The sequence below is a fragment of the Phymastichus coffea genome, unplaced genomic scaffold (genome assembly GCF_024137745.1).
Source record: "Phymastichus coffea isolate CEN01 unplaced genomic scaffold, Cenicafe_Pcof_1.1 PCOF00010, whole genome shotgun sequence".
Classification (NCBI taxonomy): Eukaryota; Metazoa; Arthropoda; class Insecta; order Hymenoptera; family Eulophidae; genus Phymastichus; species Phymastichus coffea.
In genome coordinates this window covers 3576693-3603837 of record NW_026706821.1, presented here as the reverse complement: position 1 = coordinate 3603837, position 27145 = coordinate 3576693, and the positions used below count along the sequence as shown (strand labels likewise).

General features: G+C 40.1%; 1 protein-coding gene across 2 annotated transcripts in view; it reads right to left on the bottom strand.

Annotated features, from left to right (window-relative positions):
* Positions 1-1877: 1877 nt before the first annotated feature.
* Positions 1878-27145, bottom strand: part of LOC131671528 (alpha-soluble NSF attachment protein) — a 336818-nt gene continuing 311550 nt past the window's right edge. For both annotated transcript variants that reach the window (XM_058948028.1, XM_058948020.1), the window contains one exon: positions 1878-2222. In XM_058948028.1, coding sequence (XP_058804011.1) covers positions 2073-2222 — 150 coding nt within the window. In that variant the 3' untranslated portion in view covers positions 1878-2072. The remainder of the gene's footprint in view (positions 2223-27145) is intronic.

The following is a 27145-nucleotide window of genomic DNA, read 5'->3' as shown; positions in this document are numbered from 1 at the left end:
ATTAGTTTTGATAAAGCAAATTGGTATCGCCTGGAATAATAGATATGTTAATAGCATTGGACGGAATTATTGAGTAGCTTAATCTTGACAGACAATAGGCCTAACGCTTAGCAACACAAAGGAATTTAGTATCGGTTGACCTTGGGCGGAATAATAATAGCAGAGTATAGCGATAGTCAGACGTCCGTAATAGCTTGAAATTGCCGTATCTTGATCTCGGGACAGACTGTTTAACCAGACTTTGGCTTAGTTTTAATATATTGGTTTTCCTTATTAATTAGCGTTTTTTCTCTTTGCGTAACCTGTACCCTACCTCTACCCCGTAGCTTTCGTAATAGCACCGCCGCGTAGGAGGGGCAGGCAAGAGCGTACATCCGTACAGCAAGATCGCAATCGTGCGCCACCACAAACCAGCACTCTAACTACACATCGCAACGCTGTCTGCTAACAAGGTGACCTTGGAGGAGCCATTCCGAATACCTGCTTCTGAGCAAGATTCCGCTCACCGACGCATCTATTTTGGACCTGCTAGCCGAGCAGCGGACTCCCTTTTATATCTCTGTTAACCTCATCGTCGCTCGTTCAATAGCTCTTTCGCAACTCCCACTCTCGGCATAATAATCACAGGTGGCCGACACGCGCCAAGGACGAGACAATAGGATAACCATCGGGAGGTCAACAGGAAGCAGCAGCAGCGGTAGCGGCAATAGCAGCAGCCATAGCCGCAGCCATCATCAGCGGCATGCGCAGCTCGCAGCTTGCTTAATCTTTTGGTCCCCCTCTCCCTCTCTTGTCCCTTACGTGTGCGCGTACTCGAGTCAGCGAACTAGTCGATCCCAGTTTGCAGCGCTACTTTTTTTTCTCACGTAAGAATGATGGCTGGCGCTCAACATACAATAAAGAAGCTTCATTCGGATTTCAACTCTTGACCCGACCGAGACGCCCCCCCGTGTACGTGCGCGCACGCGCTCGCATAAGGAAATCCCTACTAATATTTTCTTGTCACCTCTCCAGCGTCACTCTTGAGCAATGAATTTTCTTGCTTCTTATTTAGACTATCATGTGTTAGATTTGAGGTGAGGGCAAAGTTAAAATAGTTTTGGCAAATAATAAATTCAATATTTATTATTTTAATTGGGCTTACATAATTATATTCTAAGATTACTTCGCTTATATGGTAGCAGTTTCCATACATTATACAAATAATTAAACCTACTTTCAAATTTGGACAACACTTATAATATCTATTTAGCGTAGAATCAGGCGAGTTCTTTTTAGAAATAAGATTAAGTTTTTATAAGGATGGAGGCTTGTAATATGCGCAGTTCTAACCAAACCAGTAATATCAATATTCATAATCTTTGGGACCTATAGAACCTTATATAACCCCAGATTCTTCAATCTCAATTTTCATAATTATGGTGCTCTGTAACCTGCGAGATCATAGTCTCAGCTTTAAAATCCCAATTTCCAAAATTCTTCATCTCTCTAACTTGCGAGACTATACTTGCAGAACTTCAACTCCAAATTCAATTATTGTCCTCAAATTCTGTCGCCTGTGCATCTAACATTAATTTCTGTCACCTAAAAAGTTATTACCACATTTTTAAACTGTCATTTTCACATTTATCGAGTTCGGTATCCTGCGACGGTACAATCCTCAATCCTTAGCCCTAATTACCACAATCTACGAACCCTTAAACTGATAAGACTATAATTTCGTACCTTTAAACTTTAATTCCTGTCATCCCAAGTCTTCCAAGCTAAGAGCTAATCAACCCAAGCCCTTAACTCCAAAGTACATAACATTCCTGTAGAATGAAATATTTATTGATGTGTTCTGTTAGAACATCAACAAAATAAATATAATAATCATGTCTTTTTAACCGTATATCCAGTACACATTTATTCACAGCTACTTTATCAATAATTATACTACATTACATATTTCTAATTTCCTATAGATAATTCAAAATTTTATATCTGAATTTATTGCAGAATCATAATGATTCACGCATAGAGGATATTAAAGTAGAATTATTTTCCACTTGTTTAAGTCAATATTATAGAATCTAACGTAAGTCAGGATTATCGTTGATTTGTTTCTTGATTCGTAATAATATAGATGTAAACCATTGATCTAAACGTGAAATTGAATCATATTCTTTAACTGCTTCAGTAAATCCTTCAGCATTCTGTTCTTCTAAATTTTCAATTAGTACCTGCAACAAAAATAAATAATCAATTTGTATTGAGTAACAATTGTAAAGTAAAAATATATTAAGTAAAAATTTAATGAAGTATTTAGATTTTATAACAGTTGATATGAGAATATAAAAGACATTAGCACTACTATGCTAGTAATAAATAATAATATATATAATATTAATATACTCATGTAATACAAAATAAGTCAAAAAGATTATTTTTTGTGTTTTGCATACCTATCACATTGTTTTTTTAACATAATATTTGAAAAGGGAATTAATACTCATATTGTTATATGGACGTATTCAAATACTGACTTTTTCATTTGTCTATCTCCATTTAAAAAAAAGTAATATCATCATTGACCTTATTCAAGAAAACCTCTCCTCCTGAAATGCCTTTCTTCTTCTTTAGATTTGTGCATATTAAGAATAAGTATGAGGTATATAGGGTGTCCTATTTTACCTCGCCCAGATAGATTTTTGAAAAGGGTTAGAGTTAGTTAAAATATTTCAGACAAAAGTTGCTGGATTTAAAGGGGGATAAAAGATAGTGACTTTGTGACGGGGCCCTAACTAAAATAGCCGGCCCTGTCTGGCTCACTCTCGCGCTCTCTCTCTCTCTCTCTCTCTCTCTCTCTCTCTCTCTCTCGCAGCCTCGCTTTTTCGCTGTTGCCCTGGCGAGCGTTTGAAAGTTAAGAACCGATACCGATGGTCGCACCGCTTTATTTCAGGGCCAATACCTGAGCAGGGCATCGTCATTAGGAGCCAATTAGGAGCGAGAGCGGCTGCGGCAAGAAGAAGAGAGAGAGATTGACGCGTCGCGAGTAGAGAGAGAGCGAGCGTGAGTAACCCGCGGCGATCCGCTCTCGAGAGCGAAGTCACCGGCGTTGCTCGAGCCGGCGTGCGAACGGTTAGTGGAGATAGTTCGAGCAGCGATCTTGAGATAGACGGATCAATTTGACGGCCGAGCGTGCGCACATGAGAGAGAGAACTGAACAGTCAGGGCAAGACAAAGAAGTCAGACGACGTCGAGCAGAGTACAGAGTTGGAGAGGATGTCCAACGACCCTTGGAGCATCGTGGAATCCATCCGAGCCTGTCACAAGCCTGCTAGCAGTTTCTGCAGTATTTCCTGCCAACAGCCGAATTAGCAGCATCGCCTGCCAGCAGCACTAGCAGCGATTCCTGCCAGCAGCTTCACCAGGTCAGGTCGTCTTTCTCTCTCTATTTGCGAGTGCGTTGAAGTGCTCGCGACCTTCAGCGAGCACGGCGAAATTAATGAATAGAACGAGTTCCTCTTTTATAATCCTCTCAAACTATTGTACCGTGCCCCGTGTGATTGTCTGTACGAGCGCAGGCACGCGGCCGTCGAGGACGACGCGTGAACTCACGTGGTCGCTCTTTTATTATTAAGCGTCTACGAATAAATATTGTTAACGGTTATCGGGAGTGATTATTGTGCACATCCGTCATTCCTTTCCTCTCAATCCGAAGCCCAAAACGTCAATTTAGTGATGAGGCCCGTCGTTCAGAGGAGCGAAAGAGCCTCCCTTACCTTTCCCCTTTTCAAATAATTTGTGATACGGCGCTTGGGCACGGGCCCTTGCACGGCTCGTGAGAATTATTTTTCCCCAAAGCTCGTTAAATTTTAATCATTAGTTTCACATGGCATCCCTTGTGGGGAAAGCTGAAAAATTGGCAATTTTTGGGCTGAGAGGAACGGAGTGAGGATTGAAACGCACTTGTTAAATTTCAAAATCGAGGAATTTGAGAGGACAAAAACTGGGTAGAAAGGGCGCGTCGAAGCCGCGCGAAGGTCGAACAGCGTAGGTTAGCGCTTGTTGTTGTGAGCCGCGAGCGGTCGAATAGTGCCCGTTAGTAACCCGAGCGGTTTGTTTACATTCACACAGGCTGGCTGCGCCTTCGATACGAGGCAAGCTAAGAGCTGCGCGGGCCGTCGCAATACCGAGTTTGAATGTGAACAATTGTTGTCTTTTATTATACTTTGATAGCAAACATCACTGCTTACTGTCGTCGCTGCGCTTGGGCATGGACGAGTGTGCTTTCGGACTAGTGTTCTGAAGATCACAAATTGTCGCTGACTGTTTTTGTTGTGAAGCATAAAGCCGAGTCGAGTAGTATTGTTGCTAAGTGGATTATCGCTGAATAGTTGACACATCTTTGCCCGAGAGCCCGGCTAATGTGCATGTTATGAAATTTGACTCTGTCGTCTAGTGTTTGTTGCGAGAAAGAGGGAATTGTAGGACGCAGGGTAAACACTTGGCGTAAATCCGCCGAATGTACCTAGTGAGAGGAGGAATTGCGTTAATCCGCAACCTTCTCGAATAGAGTTTTACATAGCCCGACTAGAGGTGCATAAATTCGCATCTGAGTAATTGTAGAAAGCGCTTGTTGTGTAGGGTCAGCGTATCTGTACCGAAAGGTTTTGGTCGCGTTATTGCAGGTGTAGGTCACGGATCTTGCCGTTGACTCGCGTCAGGGACGGATCATTTGCGCTGACAAGTGTCGTAGAACGGTGACGTCATGATGCCGCCCCCGCGACCGATAAATCCCGTGATGCGCGTGACTTTGAAGGATCGAGACGTACGAGCGCTGAAGCGGCGCATCACCGTGACCCCACTGGCTGAGCTTATGGCTTTGTTACAGAGGAGCCAATTAAGCGTGAGTGGCACATACGAGGACATGCAGGACCACATGTTGCGATATATGATCGCGCGCGAGAGATCTGAGTGGAATTTGCCATTAACTCTTGGAAACTTCGTGTTGGGCTTCATCCCAGAGCCGCCCGGAAATATTCTCCATGAGGAATCGCGGGAAATCGCGATGACCGGAATGGTGGATGGCGAGGGGTCAGGAGACGGGCCAACGGTAAGCCCGGTAGAGCCCGCGAGGAGTCGTGACCGACGGCGCGTGGCGTCGCAACGCGTATAACCGCGTCGCGCAGCAGGGATTAGCCGAGGGGCCGGACTTAGTTCGGGTGACCGACGAACAGGAAACGACGAGTTGATGCCCGCGGATGGAACGTTGGCGACGAGCAGCGAAGAGGAGCCGGCTTAAAATCCCGGTGTCCGGTATTATGGACAAGAGAATGAGCCTGGCATCCTAGGTCAGGTGTGGGGCGCGTTTGCATAGTTGCCGCGCTTAGTGATACGTCGAGAGGCCGAGAAGCCCTGTCTGGTAGCGCCAATAACCTTTATCGAGTGTAACAGGCCGCGATAGGAGTGCAAGCCGATGGGCGAGCGCAAAGGGCCTCCGCCGTGCCGATGGCTGCTCGAGCCTCGGAGACGCGATCGCCGAGTAAAGCGCCGTCCCCCTGTACTATTAACGAAGCGGAGTCGGAGGGAGAAGACGAGCAGGAATTATTCTTGGATGAAGAAGTGAGTGAGGCCACTAGCAAAGTCCCGATTAAGGGGGTATCCCTCAATAGATCGATGAAAAAAGTCTTTTTTTTTTTTGCATAGATCGAAAATACATCATTTCAAGAATGTGCTGTTAAAATATTGGACCGAAATTCAGAGCAGTTCAGCTGCTATAGCTATTTTCGTATAGAAACTCTGGCGCGCAGAGTAGGTAGGCAGCTGCGCGCTCGAGCGGCAAGGCGCCCCGCTGGGCGGTGCGCTGCAGTTCGCTTCCTACTTATAATATACAATGGATTAGATGTTTCTCGATCTTCCTTTGTATAAACTGTACGTTCGTTTACAGGGTCAGGCTAGGTGTAGCATAGTAGGTACAAAGATTTCTGGGGAAAGGTAGGGATTCGTTTGGGAGACCGCTACTACAGTTTGCTCAGTTTTATTTCGGCTTTTGGGTAGTGAGCATCGTGTTTCTAGTTTTCACAATTTGAAAATGAGTACTAGTTATCCTAAGTGCGAAAAAGAAGAAGGCTATCGTGCCGCAAAGAGACGAAGATCTTTCCGCAGTAATCAGTTCTCAACTGAAGAAGGCGAGCAAGTAGGATGTTTATGAGTATCCAGCTCCACTACACCCAGATGTACAAAAACATTTAATCCCGATTTATCAAGTTTTATCGAAAGATGATTTATTGAAAAGATGCTTAGGTGGCTACACGCAAAATGCAAACGAAAGTTTCAACTCAGTCATTTGGCGATTAGCTCCGAAGCATTTACACTGTGGGCCAAAAACTGTTGAAATTGCCGCTCATACAGCTGCTGTACTCTTCAATGACGGATTCTATGGTGTACTAAGAATTATGAAATCGCTGCAGTTCAAGATCGGGTTATCCGCAGCCAACTACGCGAAGAGCGCAGACGATGAGCGCGTGAAGCGTCAAGAAATCCGCAGCCAAGAATCCACAAAAGCAGCTAGGACTGCTAAAAAACTAAAAGCTGCGAAGTCAAATCAACAGTATGATGCAGAAGAAGGTATCCTTTATGGTGCTGGTATTGCTGATTGAGTGAAAACCAATTTTATTCGATGTGAGTATGAAAAAAAATGCCGTTTTCGCCTGCCGCAAACTTTAAACGCGTTTATCTCCGAATCATTTTTTTTCGATTTGTCGATTTGGCGGGCGCTCTTACTCAGCGAATTTTCAACTTAAAAAAAAAAAAAATACCATTTGAACGGAAATTAAATAATCTCGTCGATGTACCTATAAAATTCTGTCAAATATTGTTTGTTAACCGCTTTTTTGCATAAACAATAAAAAAAAAATATATTTTTTTTTTTAAAAGTCCGCCATTTTGTTAAATAATTTTTCCGAGCAATAAATTTAGGTTCATGTCTAATAAATATCTGAATATAATAATATCTTAAATATGTCTAATGAAACTAAAAAAATGTTTTTTGTATGTTTCAGAGTGATTGGAAAGCCAGGATTTGAACCGCCAAAAAGGAAAAAAAAAAAAGTTTATAACTTTGAACGAGTACTGCACATTTATTTATTACAATATTTCTCTAAAAAAAATTTTTTCTAATTTGTTAAAATTTCAATAAAATACAGTCTAAATTTCATGAAAAAATATTGAATAGTTTTCTTTTAAAAAATTCCCAAAGTTTTCGTCGATTTTCTGCGATTTATTGAGGGATACCCCCTTAACGCTGGATAAGATTCAAATACGCTGATTGTGGCGAGAGAACCGGCGAACCCGACTAGAAGCTTGAAGGAGGTTTTTTGGGAAGTTTTGTATGATTAGGCGGGGAAAGGTGAACGATCCGGATTAAGGACGAAGGGATCGAGGGCAGAGCAGTTTACCACCGTGAAGTGCGCGCGGCATAGGACTCGAGCCAAAGCTGGGGCGAAAGAAAATACTGACTCGTCGGGCTCCGATATGGATAACGTGCGTGCGTTTAAGATGTATGGAGTGGGCCAGGCGAGACGACGGGCAAGAGCATCCGTGCTCCGGGTCGGTATATAGGAGGTAGGCCGGCGGACACGGTGAGCGCGTTCCGTGTCTAGTCGCTCAAGTTTAGCGGGAAGGGTAACGCGGACGCGGAAGGATTCGTGCGAGAATTAACGCGATGTCAAAGGTTTTACGGATTAGATGACGATGAGATCTTGGAACCGGTGGGTGTGGTACTCTCGAGGAAAGCGGCATTGTGGTACCGAAATAACGAGCTCAATTGGTCTAATCTCGACGAGTTTTAAGAAGACTTTAACGAGGAATTCAGTAAGTATTGGAAGCGATCGGATTTATACCAGGAGTTGCGTTTACGCACGCAAGCCGAGGGGGAGTCCCTGAGTGATTACATCAACGCGTTTCAGTCTATAGTTAATCGTTTTGACCGTTCCCCGTCGGAAAAGAGGCAGGTGAGTATCCGACGGAGCCGCTGCGATGCTCCTTGAGACTGCCCGTTCTGGTCAATTTAGCAACGAATGGGTCGATAAAGGACAGTAGGGTCGTTGCCAAAGACGTGAGTGTATCGGAAAAGGTGGTGGAAGCTCCTTTTGTGTTAGTGGAGGGGAAGGCCGAGACAAGCTCGGGAAGCTCTACTACAGGGAAAACGAGTCGTAAGGATGTAGCGCATATAGAGGTAGTTGAGAACAGGTTTTTCGTCACGATTAATATCGACGGTACGAATTATTCGGCGCTGCTTGATTCGGGTGCGCAAGTGACCGATGTAAGCCCGGGGTTAGCGAATAGATTTAAGTCGCGACTGAAAACTCCGACTACAGTAGTAAAGGGAGTCTCGGGTGAAGAACCATGTGCACTCGAAGATCTGAAGTTGCACCTGGAGATCGGCGGAAACTACGGAGCTTTGACTGCATGCGCGGTGGCGAGGTGTGCGCGAGATCTGATATTCGGTGTTGACTTTCGGAACGAGTGAATGGAGGAGTTTAGTATTGAGAGACGCGAATGGAGGCCGAAAGGCTCAAGAACGTGGATCCCGTTTGCGAGTAACGAGAAAGGGTCGGCGCACACATTTGCGGAATGCGCTGGATTAACTAAATGAAACGCAGCGAGAACAGATGTTGACACTTGTGCACAGTATTGTGCCGAAGCCCGGAGCAGCGCCGGCCGTAACGAACTTGATCAAGCATATCATAGACTTCGGTGACACGAGCCTATCAAGACGCCTATGAGGCGAATGTCGCCTCCAATCTTGAGCTTTGCGCAAGAGGAAACGATGCGGATGTGGAGTGCAGGAATTATAAGACCGTCGAATAGTCAATGGAGTAGCGCGCCGGTGATCGTCAAGAAGGCAGACGGAACGTATCGATTTTGTCTGGACTTTCGTCCGGTGAATAAAGTAACTAAAATCGATGCATATCCGATGCCTAATCTCGTTTCGATTTTAGACCGGCTGCGCGGCGCGGCTTTACTCTCAAAAATCGACTTACGGTCAGCATTTTGGCAGATCCCGTTAGAGGAGAGTAGCAAGCAGTACACTGCGTTCGCGGTACCGGGATCAGGACTGTGGGAATTCGAGAGAATGCCGTTCGATCTAGTGAATGCCCCCGCAACGTTTATGCGATTTATGGACGCTTTGTTTGGCCCGGAGTACTCGCCGAATGCTAATCCCAAACCTAGTTACTAATCGCGAAGAATGTTGGCGACTCGTAGATCCGCTAGAGTATAGAGAAAGGGTGTTGCGGAATGCGCACTGTGCGCCGTTCTCAGGGCATTTCAGACAGGTAAAGACTTATGATCGTGTCGCTCGCGAGTACTACTGGCGAGGCGTCTGGTATGACGTGAAGACCTTTGTCGACCAGTGCCAAGAGTGTCAGCGGTACAATGTCGAGCAACGCCCCCCCCCCCCCAATGGTTAATAGGAAGGCGCTTGATTGAACATCGTTGGGCGGTGGTCGCGACGAACGTGGTGGAGTTGTCGAGGAGTAAGAATCGTTATAGGTATATTGTAGTTTTTCAGGATTTGTTCACGAAGTGGGTAGAGCTCAAACCGTTGAGTTCGGCGGACGGAAAGTCGCTTGCACGCGCGTTTGAGGAATTAATATTTCTGCGATGGGAAACACCGGATTACCTCGTTAGCGATAACGCAAAAGTGTACCAGAGTATAGTTTTTCAGGATACCTTAAGCGAGTATGGCGTGGAGCACGTATTCTGTCCTCCCTATCACCAGCAGAGTGATCCGGTAGAGCGAGTGAACCGAGTCCTGAAGACTATGATCGCTATTTTTGTCGATAATTATCACAGAGATTGGAATAGATATCTTCATGAGTTTAGGCACGCGATAAATACCGCGACTCACAAGGGAAGGCAGGGAGGTGTCCGTCACCGATTTTCTTTAAACTTTGCCATACGATTAGAGTATCAAAAAATATTAGACAAGTATTTTTTTTTAGCGGCCCATACGATAATTTAGGTGGTAAAAACAGGGTTGCCAATTATAATTATCTACATACGCTTGAAGTGTATAAGTTGGCGAGACGCTAAATTCAAATTATCATATCTCGGTGAAAAAAAAAGATATTTGAACGATTAAAATTCATTTTGAAGGGAAAGACTCATACTTTAAGATATATTAATTAGTTTGACCGAAAAAAATTATCTTATGATCTTACATAACCTCAAATATGTGTAAAAGTCGTGTTTTTTGCACTTGAAAAGATTTACAGTGTTTCTTTTGTAATCTTTTTCCTTCTTTCAAATGGGAAACTCAGTTTTTTGGGTCCAATTCCAAAAACTGGCCCAAATCTGGCTCAACTTGAAAATTTCAAATGGAAACTACTGTTGCTTATGGCAGATTCGAATTATGGGGGCAATTACACGTTCAAACGTGATATCAAATTTTACCGAAAAAATTTGTATTTTGAGTCCCAAAGTGGCATCAAAAATAAAAACCTGTGGTTCTTGGAACTTTTTGGATTTCACAAACTTCGCTTGTTTTTGTTTCTTAATTTTTTTTTATTGTTGATTATAAATATTATGCAAATTTTTTTGAAAAATGATTTTTACGCAGTTTTTCTGGCTCAAAAAATAATTTTATTTTAGTTAAAAATTTTTCTGAAAAAACTATTATCAACCAGTTAACAGTTTATTATGATTTCTGTTATTATTATTATTATTATATTGTAATTATTAGGAGATTTTCTTATGTTCCTCATCGTATTGTATACCTATAATCAATGTATTACATTGATGTGCATATGAATATAAAATCTTATCACCAAATAAATAATTTTGTATTTTGACAGCATTAATTATATATATAACAATAATAGTAATAAAAATATTGCAGACACTTTGTTGTTATTCTTTTATTGACCACTGAAAATGCGGAAACCTCGATTGATTAATCATATTGATACTAATATGCGGAAGCAGTGCCGCAATAATTAACCACTGGATATTTTTGACAATGTTGTTCGGTTTTTGTTATCTTTATAATATTATTTTATTTTGCTCATAAGCAAAAATATAAAAACACGTTTTATGAAAGGTCGAGTTTAGTTTAAAATTGTATTTGTATCGCATAACACCTGTATATATTTAGTAAGTGCCAATGCATTTAGATGTACAATTCATATAAAAGATTGTTCATAAAATTGTTAAGACTACTTGAAAATAATTAGTTTTACTATCATCGAAAATTCTGTGCTCAGAATTTGATTGCGTGACTTTTCAAATCAGACTTTTCACCATTCTTACATATTGGATACTATATATATATTTAAAAAATGCCTGTTGACGCAAAAGTTGTAACAACCTTACCTTCAATAACATTTGATCGGAGCAGTAATGGCGAACCAAAGGTTTTAATCAGTGACGAAGAAATGCAATTGCACAACATACTGCAGAAAATAATAAGACAGCATGCAGAAAATTCTGATGTTGATGTCCAAGAAGAAACGACATTGTATTTTTGCGATGAAAATGAAATTTATCCAGAAGCTATTGAGTACATGGAAAACGAAGAATCGGAGAATTTTCTAGAAGAATTAAATAATCCATGTGAGCAAGACAAAATTGACTTTAAATATAAAGAAAAAGCAGTAAATTTTTGGTTGAGTGGAAAAGGTAAGCCTTATTCATTTAATACTGTAAAGCACAAATACAAACAAGTAACTAGCGAGCGACAATTACGACGATGGAAACAGCAAGTTGAAGCAGGAGGCAGTAGATATGATAAATTATTCAAGATATCAGAATATGTTTTCAATAATTTTAATGAAGCTATGATATCGAAGATGACTGTACATGATATTGATTTGAAAAGATGGGCTTTACAAAAAAAAGCTGAAATAGCTATGCCTTTGTTCAAAGCATCGAATTGGTGGATCTGGCAATTTAAAAAAAAACATAATATAGTATCTCGAAAAATCACTAAATTTGTTACAACAGATTCATTGAAAAATATTGATGAAATTAAAAATCAATGTGAAACTTTTAGAGTTGAAATGAAACAATTGCTTACAAGATACGGTGCAAGCAATGTACATAATTCTGATCAGAGTGGATTTAATTTGGAGATTCACAGTGGTAGAACATTAAATTATAGAGGACTGAAAGAAATTCAAAGCATAGCACAATCTCTGTCTTCCCTAACACACACTTACACTATTCAACCTGTTATATTAGCAGAGGGTAATTTGCTTTCACCTTTATTTTTAGTATTGAAAGAAGCAAGTGGAGACTTTGGGCCACGAGTTAGACAGACATTATTTACACCAGAAAATGTATTAATACGAGCTTCTACATCTGGAAAACTTTCTAAGCAATTGCTTCAGACGTGGATGCAAGAAGTATTTTTAAAAAATACTGGGAATTCATCGGTCTTACTTTTAGACTCTTGGAGTGGACAATGTAATAATACCGTACAAGAAGTTGTACCGGAACAAGTAAGTTTAATGGTAATGACAATACCGCCTGGCACTACAGGTAAAATTCAGCCTTTGGATGTTTATAGTTTTCGATTCTGGAAGAATTTTGTAAGAAAGCTATCTGGTTTTATTATTTTAATGCAATACAATATCAATTATACGAAAGAAATTTTATCATAAAAATGCAATCCCTCGTACATAATCAGTTATCTTCTCTGAGGTATCATAATACTTTTAAGTATGCATGGTTCAAAAGTGGTTATATTGATAGACTTCCAAAATTTGATAATACTGTTGAATTTTGCTTTGCCATAAAAGAAGAACCTGTATGTACCTACGAAGATAACATTGCAGTTATAATTTGTAGTTGGTGTAAAAAAAAGTTACGCTTCAATCATTTTTTACAGAGTATCATTATTGTAAGAATTATATATTATAATTATATAAAATAATTCTCAAAAATATCAAACATATGTACGGAATAAATTCAAAGATGTATTTTATATATGGTAATATGTATATGAATGTACAGTGCCGCTTACGCACTTTTACCCCCCCACGGGCAAAATCAGTCTAACTTCAAAGTTTTATATCTCTGGTAGAAATTAATGTACAGAGACGCGCGTGGGTGCGTTTGAAAGGTCTTTCAGAGAGCTTTCAAATGATATGACTCACGGTTGCCATCGATTGTTTTTTTAAATTTTGCAACAATTATGCAAAATTGAAAATTCTGAAACTTTTTTATTATTTTTGACAATTAGCCAATTTTGGAAAAAAAATAGTACGAAAATTTGAAGTACACCATTTTTTAGCTATTACCAAGCCCTATCTGAATCACTCATCAAAAATTTATTTTCGTCAAATATGACGCGCGCACGGGCATTTTTTCCTGGAAGTGACAGTTTTTTTCAACATTTTTTATCTCCATCAAATTGTAACAATCGAAAAAAATTTATAGGAGAAAAAATGTTTGTTGTTTCACGTCGAATACTGCAATAATTTTTTTTTTGGTTTTTCGAAAAATTTTTTTTTTCGGTTTAAATTATTTTTCAAGATCGAAAAAAAAAAGAGTTTTTTTTTTATGTAATTTACGATACTTGTTATGTAGTATTATTGAATGGGTGGAAAAAAATTTTTTTTTGTGATTTCTCATCTTTTTAGCGTACCGACTGTGAGAAAAAAAAATTGAAAAAAACCGAAAAAAAAATTTTTCGAAAAACCAAAAAAAAAATTATTGCAGTATTCTACGTGAAACAACAAACATTTTTTCTCCTATAAATTTTTTTCGATTGTTACAATTTGACGGAGATAAAAAATGTTGAAAAAAACTGTCACTTCCAGGAAAAAATGCCCGTGCGCGTGTCATATTTGACGAAAATAAATTTTTGATGAGTGATTCAGATAGGGCTTGGTAATAGCTAAAAAATGGTGTACTTTAAATTTTCGTACGATTTTTTTTCCAAAATTGGCTAATTGTCAAAAATAATAAAAAAATTTCAGAATTTTCAATTTTGCATAATTGTTGCAAAATTTAAAAAAACAGTCGATGGCAACCGTGAATCATATCATTTGAAAGCTCTCCGAAAGACCTTTCAAACGCACTCACGCGCGTCTCTGTATGTTAATTTCTACCAGAGATATAAAACTTTGAAGTTAGACTGATTTTGCCCGTGGGGGGGGGGGGGGGGGGTAAAAGTGCGTGAGCGGCACTGTAATTATTAAAAAAAATAAATAAATAATATTTATAATAAACAAAATATATAATTAAATGTTTTTTTATTGCCACTTTGGGACTCAAAATACAAATTTTTTCGGTAAAATTTGATATCACGTTTGAACGTGTAATTGCCCCCATAATTCGAATCTGCCATAAACAACAGTAGTTTCCATTTGAAATTTTCAAGGTGAGCCAGATTTGGGCCAGTTTTTGGAATTGGACCCAAAAAATTGAGTTTCCTATTTGAAAGAACGAAAAACATTACAAAAGAAACACTATAAATCTTTTCAAGTGCAAAAAACACGACTTTTACACATATTTGAGGTTATGTAAGATCATAAGATAATTTTTTTCTTTTATATTAATTAATATATCTTAAAGTATGAGTCTTTCCCTTCAAAATGAATTTTATTCATTCAGATATCTTTTTCTTTCACCGAGATATGATAATTTGAATTTAGCGTCTCGCCAACTTATGCACTTCAAGCGTATGTAGATAATTATAATTGGCAACCCTGTTTTTACCACCTAAATTACCGTATGGGCCGCTACAAAAAAATACGTGTCCAATATTTTTCGATACTCTAATCGTATGCAAAGTTTGAAGAAAATCGGTGACGGACACCTCCCTGCCTTCCCTTGTCAGTCCTCTACGAAGATTTCCCCGGCATTTCTGAACTTCGGACGTAATCCGCGGCCCGCGAAAAGCCTAAGGCGTGAGGTAGAGAGGAAAGTACCCGTGAGCAGATTGAGTCCCGAAATTTGGCAAGATCGCTTGCAGCGGTTAAACGCGCTACGCGATTTAGTGAGTAAGCATATTGAGAGCGCTCAAGATGGATAGAAGTGTACGTACGATAGGAAGCGCCGGTATGCGCGTTTGGTGAAGGGGATTTGATACAAAAATATTTCGGACGTCGTGTATGAGTTGGAGGTAAAGGACAAGCGACAGGTCCCGCTGGCGCACGTAAAAGATTTAGAAAGATACGTTCCGCCGCGAGTCGTGAGCCGAATCCAGTAATTATCGTGTCGTTTAAAGTGAGATGTAGAGTCGTGTTATGTATTAATGTACGAGGACTGTCCGGAAAGTATCGGGCCTACGTTTATATCTTCGCGCCATAGTGTTCGAGTGACCTCTACCGGACAGAAACGTCAACAGTAAAAGTCTCACGAATCTATTGGTTACTTACTGACACCTGCCGGACGTATAGTTCATGCGCAGCGTGTCTTTGTTGACAGTGCCTTTTTCGCGTTCGTCGGATTTTGATATTGTCAATAATGACTTAAAAACAAGATCAACGAATTTGCATCAAATTTTGCTTTCAACTCGGAAAAACGAGTTCGGAAACTATTGAAATGATGCAAAAGGCCTTCGGAAGCGAGTGTATGAGCAAAACACGAAGAAAAGAGTGGTATAATCGGTTCAAGGATTGTCACACTTCTGTCGATAGTGATTCTCGCTCCGGCCGACCTTCGACGACAAAAACCGCAGCTAGCAGAGCACTGTCTGGCCGTATTGAGGACTACAATTACCCGGGATTTGCGGCTAGGCGGCAGCCTGTTACAATATATATATATATATATATATATATATGATTTAACTATATATATCTACCTTAAACCTGTAATCGATCCCTATGATAACGTTTTGAATACGTTAAAATAGAAGGATAATATTATACGATTAGTGTAGAAATCAGGGATAAGACTGATAGTACGCATTCGCATTATTTGAGAACAAACTGGCAGACCCTGCAGCAGTAGCAGCAGCGCAACAGCAGGCACAAGAGCAGCAACAAGCAACTCTCGTTATGCTGCAATCGGCTTCAGCGAGTTTTGCTTTACAAAATTCCTTGTTAGGAATACCAGAGTTTGATGGAAGGAATCTTCCATTAAAAGATTTTATTCAAGACATAAAAAATGGATCTGCCACAGTACCTGCCGCCCAAAGACCAAACTATGTAAAGACCGTCATAGCGAAATTAAGGGGGCCGGCTAGGAACTGTTTGTATGGCAAAACCGTTAATACTGCAGAAGAATTAACGAAAGCTTTAAAGGAAAGATTTGCACCGTGTAAGGATATTGCTTATTATGATGCAAGATTACACGCGTTAAGAATAAAACAGGGCGATACTGTCGGGAATTTTCATGACCGAATCAATATATTGTTGAATTGTGCAGAACATGCATTAAAAGATGAACTGGAAGGACAATTTAATGAGATTATGTTGACACCATTGAAGTCAGCTGTAGTAAAGATATTCGTAAACGGTTTACCTAAAGAAATAGAGGATTTAGTGGATGTCAAATGCCCTACTTCTTTGAGCGAAGCTTATAAAGAAGCCTTGAGAATTGAGGCTCGAAATAATATGAAACCTAAGTTTGGAGCTAACAAATGGACTGGTTTCAACAAAAATTTAGACGTTGCTTACGTGCAAGAGCAGGGATTGGAATCAGAAGAACAGTTGCCCATTGAATTCGAAGAATTGCCTGCTGAATTTCAGCAACTCTATATTTAAAAGAGCCAGTACCAACAGAGGCAATTTCAACAAAATTCAGAGAACGGTAATAATTACCAAAATAATAATATTCAGTACTCCAATAACGGAGGTTACTCTGGAAATAATTCTCAGAATAATAGATTTCAAGGTCAGAGACAATATCAGCCTAGGACTGGGAATTGGATTCCGAGATATCAAGGCTCGCAAGGCCGCTCTTATGAACAAAATAACGGAAGATTATACAACCCGGATACAGACACATATCTGTATCCTACAGGAAGACGGTATGGCATGATTAGTTATGATCAAACAAGACTTGGATCGCTTCAAGGACAAAACGGCCAGTTGAAACAAGTTGGACAATATCAGCGAGAATTAAGACCTAATCCGCCATATAACCAACCGACGAATGCTGAGCCTTTAAACTCGCAAACGGCTCGTCCCGACATCAAGGTGACGAGTCTTGCAAAACCAACACAAGCAATGATCGAGGAAGCCAAGAAACCCCTGGCTCCCAGTATGCAGGACCAGGCGTCTGCATTGCCGCGAATCGGGGATCTGGCGATGGAGATTGTGAGGTCCATGAGCCGACGAGAGTAAGGTTTTATATACCTGAAACTAATCAAAAATGGACAGTATTTATGGTAGATAATGGCGCTTCAGTAAATATAATTAAGTTTAAGACTTTAAGGTGGACAACGACTTTTAATCCGAAGGAAGCTACTTCGCTTAGTGGCATTACAGCTCACACAGTACCGACGTTGGGGACTGTTATGCTAAGCATAAATGGACGAAGTACTAAATTTCATATTGTTTGCGACAATTTTCCAATTCAAGAAGATGGAATGTTGGGAAGAGCATTTCTGAAAACTACAAGGGCTGTGATATCTTATCACAGCGATGCCTTAATGTCAAACAGCGATGTGATGAACCCAGTGCCGTTCCTGCCAGAGAATGTTCCAATAAACAATCTACGGAACGATCTTATCGCTATGTACCCCATCAAGTACCAAGAAATGCTGAAGGGGAGACCGATTCTTCTGAAAGTAATGTAAATGATACTAAAATCAACAATAGCAAGGTGAAATATAAGATACCTGCAAGGTCGCGCCAAGTTATTCAAATAAACTTGGTACGGACAAATCTAGTGGAAGGATATCTCCCCCGAATCAACGTAGGAGACGATCGAGTATACATGGGACAAGGAATAGTAACAAATCAAAATGGAACTTGTAAAATTATAGCTGTTAATACTCATTTTGATAAGGATGTAACAATAGAAGTGGACCCGAGGGTCATACTGCCGTTCGAGCATATGAACCCCGAGGCTAGTTCGTCTTCGGAAAGTGAAAGCGAATGCACTAGTCCACAGAATGCTGAAATACGAGTACAGCTCAAACAAAAATATAAGAGGCTACTTAAATTATTGAGAACAGGACATTTAGCACCAAACGAATACAGAAGTATTAAGCGTTTGATAAAACAATACCCAAATATATTTTTACTGCCAGGTGAGCCGCTACCATGTACAAGTATTATTGAACATGAAATTCACCTGGAAAACAATGTGCCCATTAACACTAAACAATATCGACACCCGCCGGCTTATAAGTAGTTTATAGAAGAACAAATTACGAAACGACTTAAGGATGGAATTATAGAGGAGTCAAATTCTCCTTATAATTCGCCCTTATAGATTGTACCGAAGAAAGACGGAAGCGATGGCAAACCGCGTTGGCGAATTGTGATAGACTTCCGTGAATTGAACAGTAGAACTATTGGAGACGCTTACCCTCTCCCTAACATCGCAGATATCTTAGACCAGCTAGGGGGCTGTACCTATTTTTCAACTTTCGATCTTGCAAATGGCTTTCAATAAATTCCTCTGAAGGCCGAGGACAGAGCTAAAACTGCATTTTCTACTATACGTGGACATTTTCAGTATATACGCATGCCCGAGGGTTTGGTGAACGCCCCGGCTACGTTTCAACGAATGATGGACCATTTACTAAGAGGACTGTTAAACGTTGAAATGTTAGTTTATCTTGATGATGTAATAGTTTATGCAAAGGCCCTGAACGACCTCGAGGGAAAGATCAGAAAACTATTCGAAAGATTGTCTAATGCAGGATTGGTCCTACAACCGGACAAGGTAGAATTCTTGCGTAGAGAAGTCAAATTCTTAGGACATATAATTAGCAAACGAGGTGTAGAACCGGATCCAAAATTGGTCTCTGCAGTCATGGACTTCCCACGTCCAACCGGTGTAAAAAGTATCCGATCCTTTTTGGGACTATCAGGGTACTATCGACGTTTTATTAAAGCTTATTCGAAAATAGCAAAACCGCTGAGTGATCTAACTAAAAAGGACAGAGAATACGAATGGGGATCCGAACAAGAAGAAGCCTTCAATACACTAAAAGAACTCTTATGTAAAGCTCCCATACTAACGTTCCCCGATTTCGAGAAACCTTTCACTTTGACTACCGATGCTTCGGACTATGCTGTAGGAGCTATCCTATCGCAGGAAGTAGATAGTGTGGAGCGCCTGGTGGCATATTTATCGAGATTATTAAAAAAATCAGAAAGAAATTATACGACGACAGAAAAGGAATGCATTTCGTGTCTATATGCCATGAATCAATTCCGCCCATACCTGATGTGCAAGAAATTTACCCTAATAACCGATCACGAGCCATTGCATTATATGCACAATCGCAAGGACCCAGGACAAAGATTGATGAGGTGGATGTTCAAGTTCACCGATTTTCAGTACACCTTCAAATTTAAACCCGGTAAATTGAACTGCAATGCTTATTCACTTTCCCAAAATCCAGTAGACCTGAATGTGTATTTAAAAGAAAAAGAAAAGTGTGAACAGGACCTCAATGACAATATACCTAATATACAGGTAATGATGTTCAAGAAATGGAAAGATAAATCAAAAGAACAAGAAGCCGCTAAAGAAAAGTCAGAGGAAGAAAAGAAAAGAATGCGCAAACGAGCAAACACGATTGCTGGCGAACCTAGATCGATAGGTAGACCTTTAGGTTCTAAAACCAACAAACAAAGGCCGGAGTTAGAACATAGTGTGATAGCTGGGAGAACGAGGAGTAAGAATCCTGCTCCATTGACAACTGCCGCCGACCCACAGCCTAGTACATCCGGTCAAAGGTCAAAAGCAGGGACTAGATTGCCTACGAATAAAAAGCATCCTACGAAACGACCTTCGGGAACTAGACCGAAGGTACCGCAAGATCAAAATTCCAGTAATATCTCGACTAACCGAGAAAGCGGAACCACGACTGACATTTCACGGAGGCCGCTAGTGTGGAAAGATACGCCTCCAACGACGTCCAAAATAAAAAAACATCCGAGAGTCCAATAAATCCAGAGTCAGGTTGACACTGCAGGATCTTATGAGGCTCTAATGGACGAATCCAGTGTAGAAACCGATAGGATCTCTGCTAAAAGCCCGACATTTTTTCGGGGTCTATGATGTCGTCGACAGGTATAGAGGAAACGGACGTTAACGCACGTAAACAAGGGAGTTCTGAAAGCGAGCCGCCGATTCCGGATTTTACTCGTACTGGATTAAGGGAACAGGAGAAAACCGAAAAGTTAGAAGATTCAGCTCAAAGTATAAAGGACAAAACATTAGTTGAAAACGCTGAATCGGCTACACAACAAACGTCGCAATCCGACGAAAGTGATGGATCACTAGATATTGAAGTGACTGATCCTCAAACGAGTGATAACACTGATAGTACCAATGACGACGACGTCTTTGAGAACAAACACGATTCTACCGGAAAGGAAATCGTGACCAATCTAACTGAAAATGAACTTGCAGAATCGTGTGCTAGGTTCGAGGAGAATTTGAGACGACACCGCAGTGCCGAAGACGTGACGTTTTATTGGGACAATAGAGATTTAGAACCGTACGAAATCAGCCACTTCTCTGATGGGGACGAAGTAGATCCTGAATTACAGAATGTGTTAGGAGAAATGGATCCATACAGTGACGAAAACTCAGACGAAGAAATGGAAAGAAGAATAAAAAAATTAGTAGAATTGTCCCAACATGCTGTGGAATTCGAAATAGAACAAAAAAATTCTGAACCACAGAGCGATACAACAACGTCGGACAACGACTCTGTTCATGTCAGTGAACATGAAAAATCTAACGAAAGGGATGAGCTAATCCCTTTGCAGAGACGAGAGTTATCGGTGACGCCTAATGTGAAAATTGGCGAACCTAAAAGCCGTAGTACTCCATTAAATAAGGGACAAACGGGTATTAAATTTAAGGGACTCGAAGAAATACCGGAAGAAAAAGAGAGTATAAATAGCGAGACTACACAGTCCCCGGTCGAATTCAACTTTTCAAAGGCTCTTTTTCATCCTGTCTCATGCAAAGGGACCCATAAATCAGTATAAAAGACCTAGCGATTATAAAAATCCTAGTTCTTCAAGTACAGAAGATAGCGAAAACCTTTTGGGTCCTGGATATTTCACTTTACAAAATAATGTGAGAAACTCTCAACAATGCTTGACTTACCAGAGAGACAATATAGTACATTTGATTTCACGGCAATAGCCAGATTATTAAGCGAGATAGGTGTTATTGACTTACGTAATATGAAAAATAAGAAACCTAAGATTGAACAAATTTTAACGACAAATTATAAAAAACGTAAGATATATTCCATAGTGGTAAAAGACAAATATTATAACTCAACGAGCGTAGAAACTATAAAGGTCGGATTGGCTAATTTAAAGATGCTCTTAATTCGTGATAAGGTTAATAGTTTCCACATGTCTAAAAAAGGTGATTACACAGATGATTTGGGACCAGGTCTGTTAATGGAACTATTAATCGGAGCCTTTGAAGGTAGTCCGATAACAGTCACCGTATGTTACGGCAAAACGACTTTGCCTCCCAAAGAAGAAAGAACAAATATCGTCAAAACGTTGCACGATAGCTTAATAGGAGGACATAAGGGCGTAAACCAAACTTATCATAAGATAATATTACTGGCAGGGCATGAGAAATGATGTATTGGACTATGTTAGGGAATGTCCGAAATGTCTAGAAAAGAAAATAGACAGACATAAAACCCATGAACCGATGATTGTCACCGACACTCCTATAGAAGCTTTTGACAAAGTCTCAATAGACACGGTAGGCAAGTTGAGGACGACACCTCGTGGTAATTGTCATTTATTAACAATGCAATGCCACCTAACGAAATATGTAATCATTGTACCCATAAAGGATTTAAAGGCGACTACTATAGCCAACGCACTTGCTAGACATCTGATTTGTCAATTTGGAGCCCCCAGAGCTATTCTTTCAGATCGAGGCACGAGCTTTTTGTCGGATATAGTTGAATCTTTGTTACACCTCTTTAAGATAAATCACCTCACTACGTCCGCATATAGGCCTCAAACGAACGGCTCATTGAAACGTAGCCATGCCCCTCTTATGGACTTTATGATGACTTATTCAGATAACTTCGATGATTGGGATAGGTTGGTTCCATTTGCGGTTTTTACTTATAACACTAGCGTTCATGCTGCGACGGGCTATACGCCTCATGAACTTGTATACGGACGAGTAGCCCGATTCCCAATGATGATACCACGGGAAGAAAAACTGCGTACTTATAATCAGTATTTAATAGACCTCATTAATAGATTATCGGAACTAAAATTAGCTGCCGGTACGAACCAAATAACTGCGAAAGTAAGATCTAAAAAACGATACGACAGTAAAGTAAACATGTTTAAGGGTAAGAAAGGCGATTATGTCTGGGTCTTAAATGAGCCTCGTGTAGGCAAGGCAGATAGTTATTATAAGAACCCCATTAAAATTATTAAAATACTAGGACACAAGAATGTTATTTTGGAGTTGCAAAATGGTAAAAGAATTAGAATGCATGTAGACAAGCTTAAGTTAAAACTTGTAACGGGGTTCTTGCTACCCCGTTAAGGGTGATGCTAAGTAGCTACTCGACTTGCGGGTAACTCGTTATGGGATCACGCGAGACTCAGCGCAGTGGCTCAGATATGCCCCTCGAAGGCACCCTTGCCTTCGGCCCGCGGAGAGCGTCGTAGGTCAGGTAGCAGCGGGCGGTGCGAGCCAGCGCGCGCGTAACACAGGAGAGGAAAGTGCCGAGAGGAAAGACGCAGCGGTTAGCAGAAAGAGTGTTTATTAAAACGAAGATAACAAGGGAAGCATACAAGTAGCATTCGCAGTGAGAGAGGCAAGCGAGAAGCAAGCGAGAGAGAGAGTCTTATGATCGAGCGGGCACTTACATGACGGGTTCGCAGTGGCCTCGGATTTACTCCTGACACGCGCAGGTGTTCAGCCACGAGGCAGCTCTCTCAGGCTGATTGACAATTATCTGCACGCACGCACGCACTCTACACCCTCGGTCCTTATCGGCGAAAAATACTAGCTGCGTAGCACAAGGCACTTATACGTCGCGGTGATAGCCGGGCTTGCTTTCTTCGCGAAGGTGGACAGCAGATTGTCGCTCGCACGCGGAAGGAGTCCCCCTCTCTCGCGCTGGCTATTCGGCAGCGGCGCGTCTCAGCCAATTAGGCAAACGTGCGCGACACTCAAGCGTCCACGCACTCACGCGTATACACGGATCTCTCTCTCCACTCGGTGCTCTCTTACTTACCTCGTGACGCATCCACAGCTGCGGCAAGACAAAATTACATAAATAGAATACATAGGTTGTTAATAAATTATGATTGGCTTAAGGGGAGAGAGAGACATAACGAGACTCGGCTCGTTATAAACTATAATATATATATTCTATTTTAATTTTTACTATTTATTTATTAATCACTATTATTTGCACTATTATTCTCATAATTGCTACTTTGTACATATTATCTATATTTATACATGTTGAAATTCTTTTTCTTCTCTTCTTTCTGTTCCTATTTGTTTATTTATTTTTTTTCTCTCTCCTACGACGAATCTGTATTCTTGTTCTTTACATGTGATTATATCTATTTCCAGGACTATCCTACTATTTTTTTTCTTATCTCACATTAACCAATATGTGTATTCGATTCTATCTACTGTCGTTGCTATTTCTACCTTTCTTATGGACAAAAGGACAGGAAACATATACAATGGAAAAATTAGACAATAATCCTTGACTGTATTATGAACAAATGAGTCAGGTTACAATGAAAAGAGCTGATTGGAAAGTTTATATAGCTCTCGATATCGCTTATTTAATAACACAGTCGCGACAATCGGTAGATTTCCACCCATTTTATGATAAATGTGTTATTCACCTACACATGGCGACCTGTGCCAATACTTTGGGAGAACAGGGATTGGACCTAAAAATGAAAACTTTAAATAGGTTGCACAAGGACGTCATTTATGCTTCTAAAACAATGGACAGTATTGCTCCGCCCAAAATAAGGAGCCCACGTAGTATAAGAATTAAACGTCTAACGCCTTTTGGAGGCATTGGTACGCTTAGCCATAGCTTATTTGGACTAGTGACAGAGGACGAAACTAACGAGATAAATAAAAATATAGATCGGCTATTTGCAGATCAGAAAACTATGGCAAATCTAATAGAAAAGAAAACTCATGTAATATTGACTGGCATGGACAAATTATATACTATGATGGACAAACATAGCGAAATTATAACACACCTAGAATCGCAAGTTGCGGATGTACTAAATAAAATGGAGGACGACCGGAAACAATGGGACTACATTATGCTCTTGTATTCTTACGGAAGAGCACTAGAAGCACGTTTAGACCATTGTATTGATGAATCCAGAAGACTATTGGACATATTGCATAATGTCAGAAAGGGTATGATACATCCAAACCTGCTTACCACCGACGTATTACACCAAATAACCTCTGATATCAAACACGCATATCACGACTTGGATTTTCCGATACCTTCGGAATATTTAAGAATAGAAGAGATTGTAAAAATTTCTAAGGTAGATGCAATTCACAAATCAAGACGGACATTCATAGTTTTGCATTTGCCCTTAGTGGACAGAAATTCATATAACCTTTACAGGTTGCATTCCATATTAGTTTCTCAACCATCCACATCTACCGAAAATTCAGCCTACATAAGATACAGATACCCATATCTAGCCCTGAACAATGATCTAAAACAATATATGTGTTTGAATTACGCCACTTTAAAAGAATGTATAAGTACACATTATTCATTCAATTGCCCGACTAAGGTACTGCTACTGGACATTAACCTCAACCAGGATTGTGAAGTCCGAATGCTATTACAACCGTCGCAAAAAGAAATCTATAATTGCGACTTAGTAATTAGGACACAACAAACAATGCAATGGAATTACATCGAATCTGATGGATCTTGGTTGTTTTCAGCGGTAAAACCCGAAAACTTACGTTTCAGTTGTCCGGGTCATAAAGATGAACCTGTTCGTCTGGAGGGCATTGGTATTATTAAATTAGCACCAGGGTGTATAGGTTGATGCAACGCTAATGACCGAAATGGATAGAAATGCTACAGAGCAATATATCTACAAACCGGACCTTACCCTCAATGTAACTTTCCTTTATCCTATACTAAACGAATCCCCTAATAACCTCCAAATAACATCATCTAAACGACAAGAAACAAGAAAATGGGCACCTCAATTGGTTGCCTGGAAAAATAAAGAAAGAACATTAACCGAAATAATGGACAAAATGGAAGTAGTGGGCGAACATTAACGTGTAACGTCTTATCATTCGAATCTAATTTACGGAGGGTTGGGAGTGAATGGAATTATATTCCTAGCTGCTACATTCTTGCTAGCTTATAAATGTTGCAAAACAAAAAAATGGGGAACATGTACTAACAATACTAAGAAAAATAATGAATTGGACATGAAACAGAACTCTGCTACTATAATTACCTTCACCAATACTCCGGAAACAACTAGCGTCGCTCAACATGACCTTACTAATATGTTACCCGATTCCGAAATTCCCACCTCCTTACCAGTCGAGAGACAAAATCGGGGCTTCCGAAACAAAGCCCTGTGACAATCTAAACTACTAACAAACACAACTGGGACCGCTAGTACAGGACTTTATCTCATGTATGAAAACATGATGGACGGATCTGTATTTTCTTTTTCAGCCCTAGTATTCATCTTGGACATAATGAACAATCAGCCTGCTTCGAGTATTGAAGATCCAAGAGGCATTAAATTCTTGTACTCGGCCGACATAAAGCTGAGTGACTTACTCGTAAAATTGGAATCTGTAGGGACGATTATAGAATTCCATTCCATAGAAAGTATATCAGGACCGGATGCAAAATTGGCTCTGTGCCGACATCAAGACACCAGACAGGCTGAAAAGGCTAGAAAGCTGGCGCAATGTATTACTGGAACTTCTCGAAAAGAAGCCGTATATTGAGCCGACTTAAGATCTCGAATATACAAGAGTGTGATAATAAAACCAAAGACACCCATTTATAAGAAAAGATTATTTTGTAGACTGCCTTGGGCAGTCCCGGAACAAAATAGGGAGGTCGAATTTTTTGAACATTTTGTTGAATTTGGAAGACTATTATATCATAGAGTAATAAGAGACAATAGAGGACGACTTTCATTGGGGTATGTACAATACTATGATGAGAAAGATGCAACTAGAGCTTTACAATACAGTAACCCTGAGTATGGTGCACAATATGCTAAAGACCGTGAACAAGAGGCGAAGCGAACCGTATTATGCTGGATATGTGACGATTATGTCGATGCAAAACTAGAAGATGAACACTTCTATACTTGTAAGTGGCAATACCAGAGGACATTGTGGTTAAACAAAAATAATTCTGCATCTAACGATAGACAACGTAAAGTTAACAAAAAACAACGTATATCGAACTCACTTGAACAACTGTCAGAAAGGCCTAGATACACGTCAAATATATTGGTACAAATAACAAACACCGGTGCCGCCAGCTCCTCTGATGCATCGACCGAATCACAAACAGGACATGGAAAGGACGTTGCTGAAATATACATGAAGAAACCAAATTCAGAATTTGATTGTCCAGAAGGAACGGCCACCGAACAAGATTTGGAAATGACTGATGGAGAAATCGAGACTGAGGTCAACTCAGAAGATCAAAAATACTTAGAAGATGCAGCTGCGTTATAAGAAAATATGTTTTTTGAACTCCTCTCTTTTATGAACAATTTTATATATACAATTTTTTATATAGTTTCGTGATATTACGTACATTTTTATTTATCAAAATCTGTATTATTTCACTTTAAATTTTAGTATGTAAAGCGGGTAGAAGGACAATAACTATATAATCGGACTTCACGGACTATCTTTATCACACATAATTCCATTCATTCATATACTCTCTTTAAAACTTATATTAATGTCTCTCTCTTGTATATCTTTA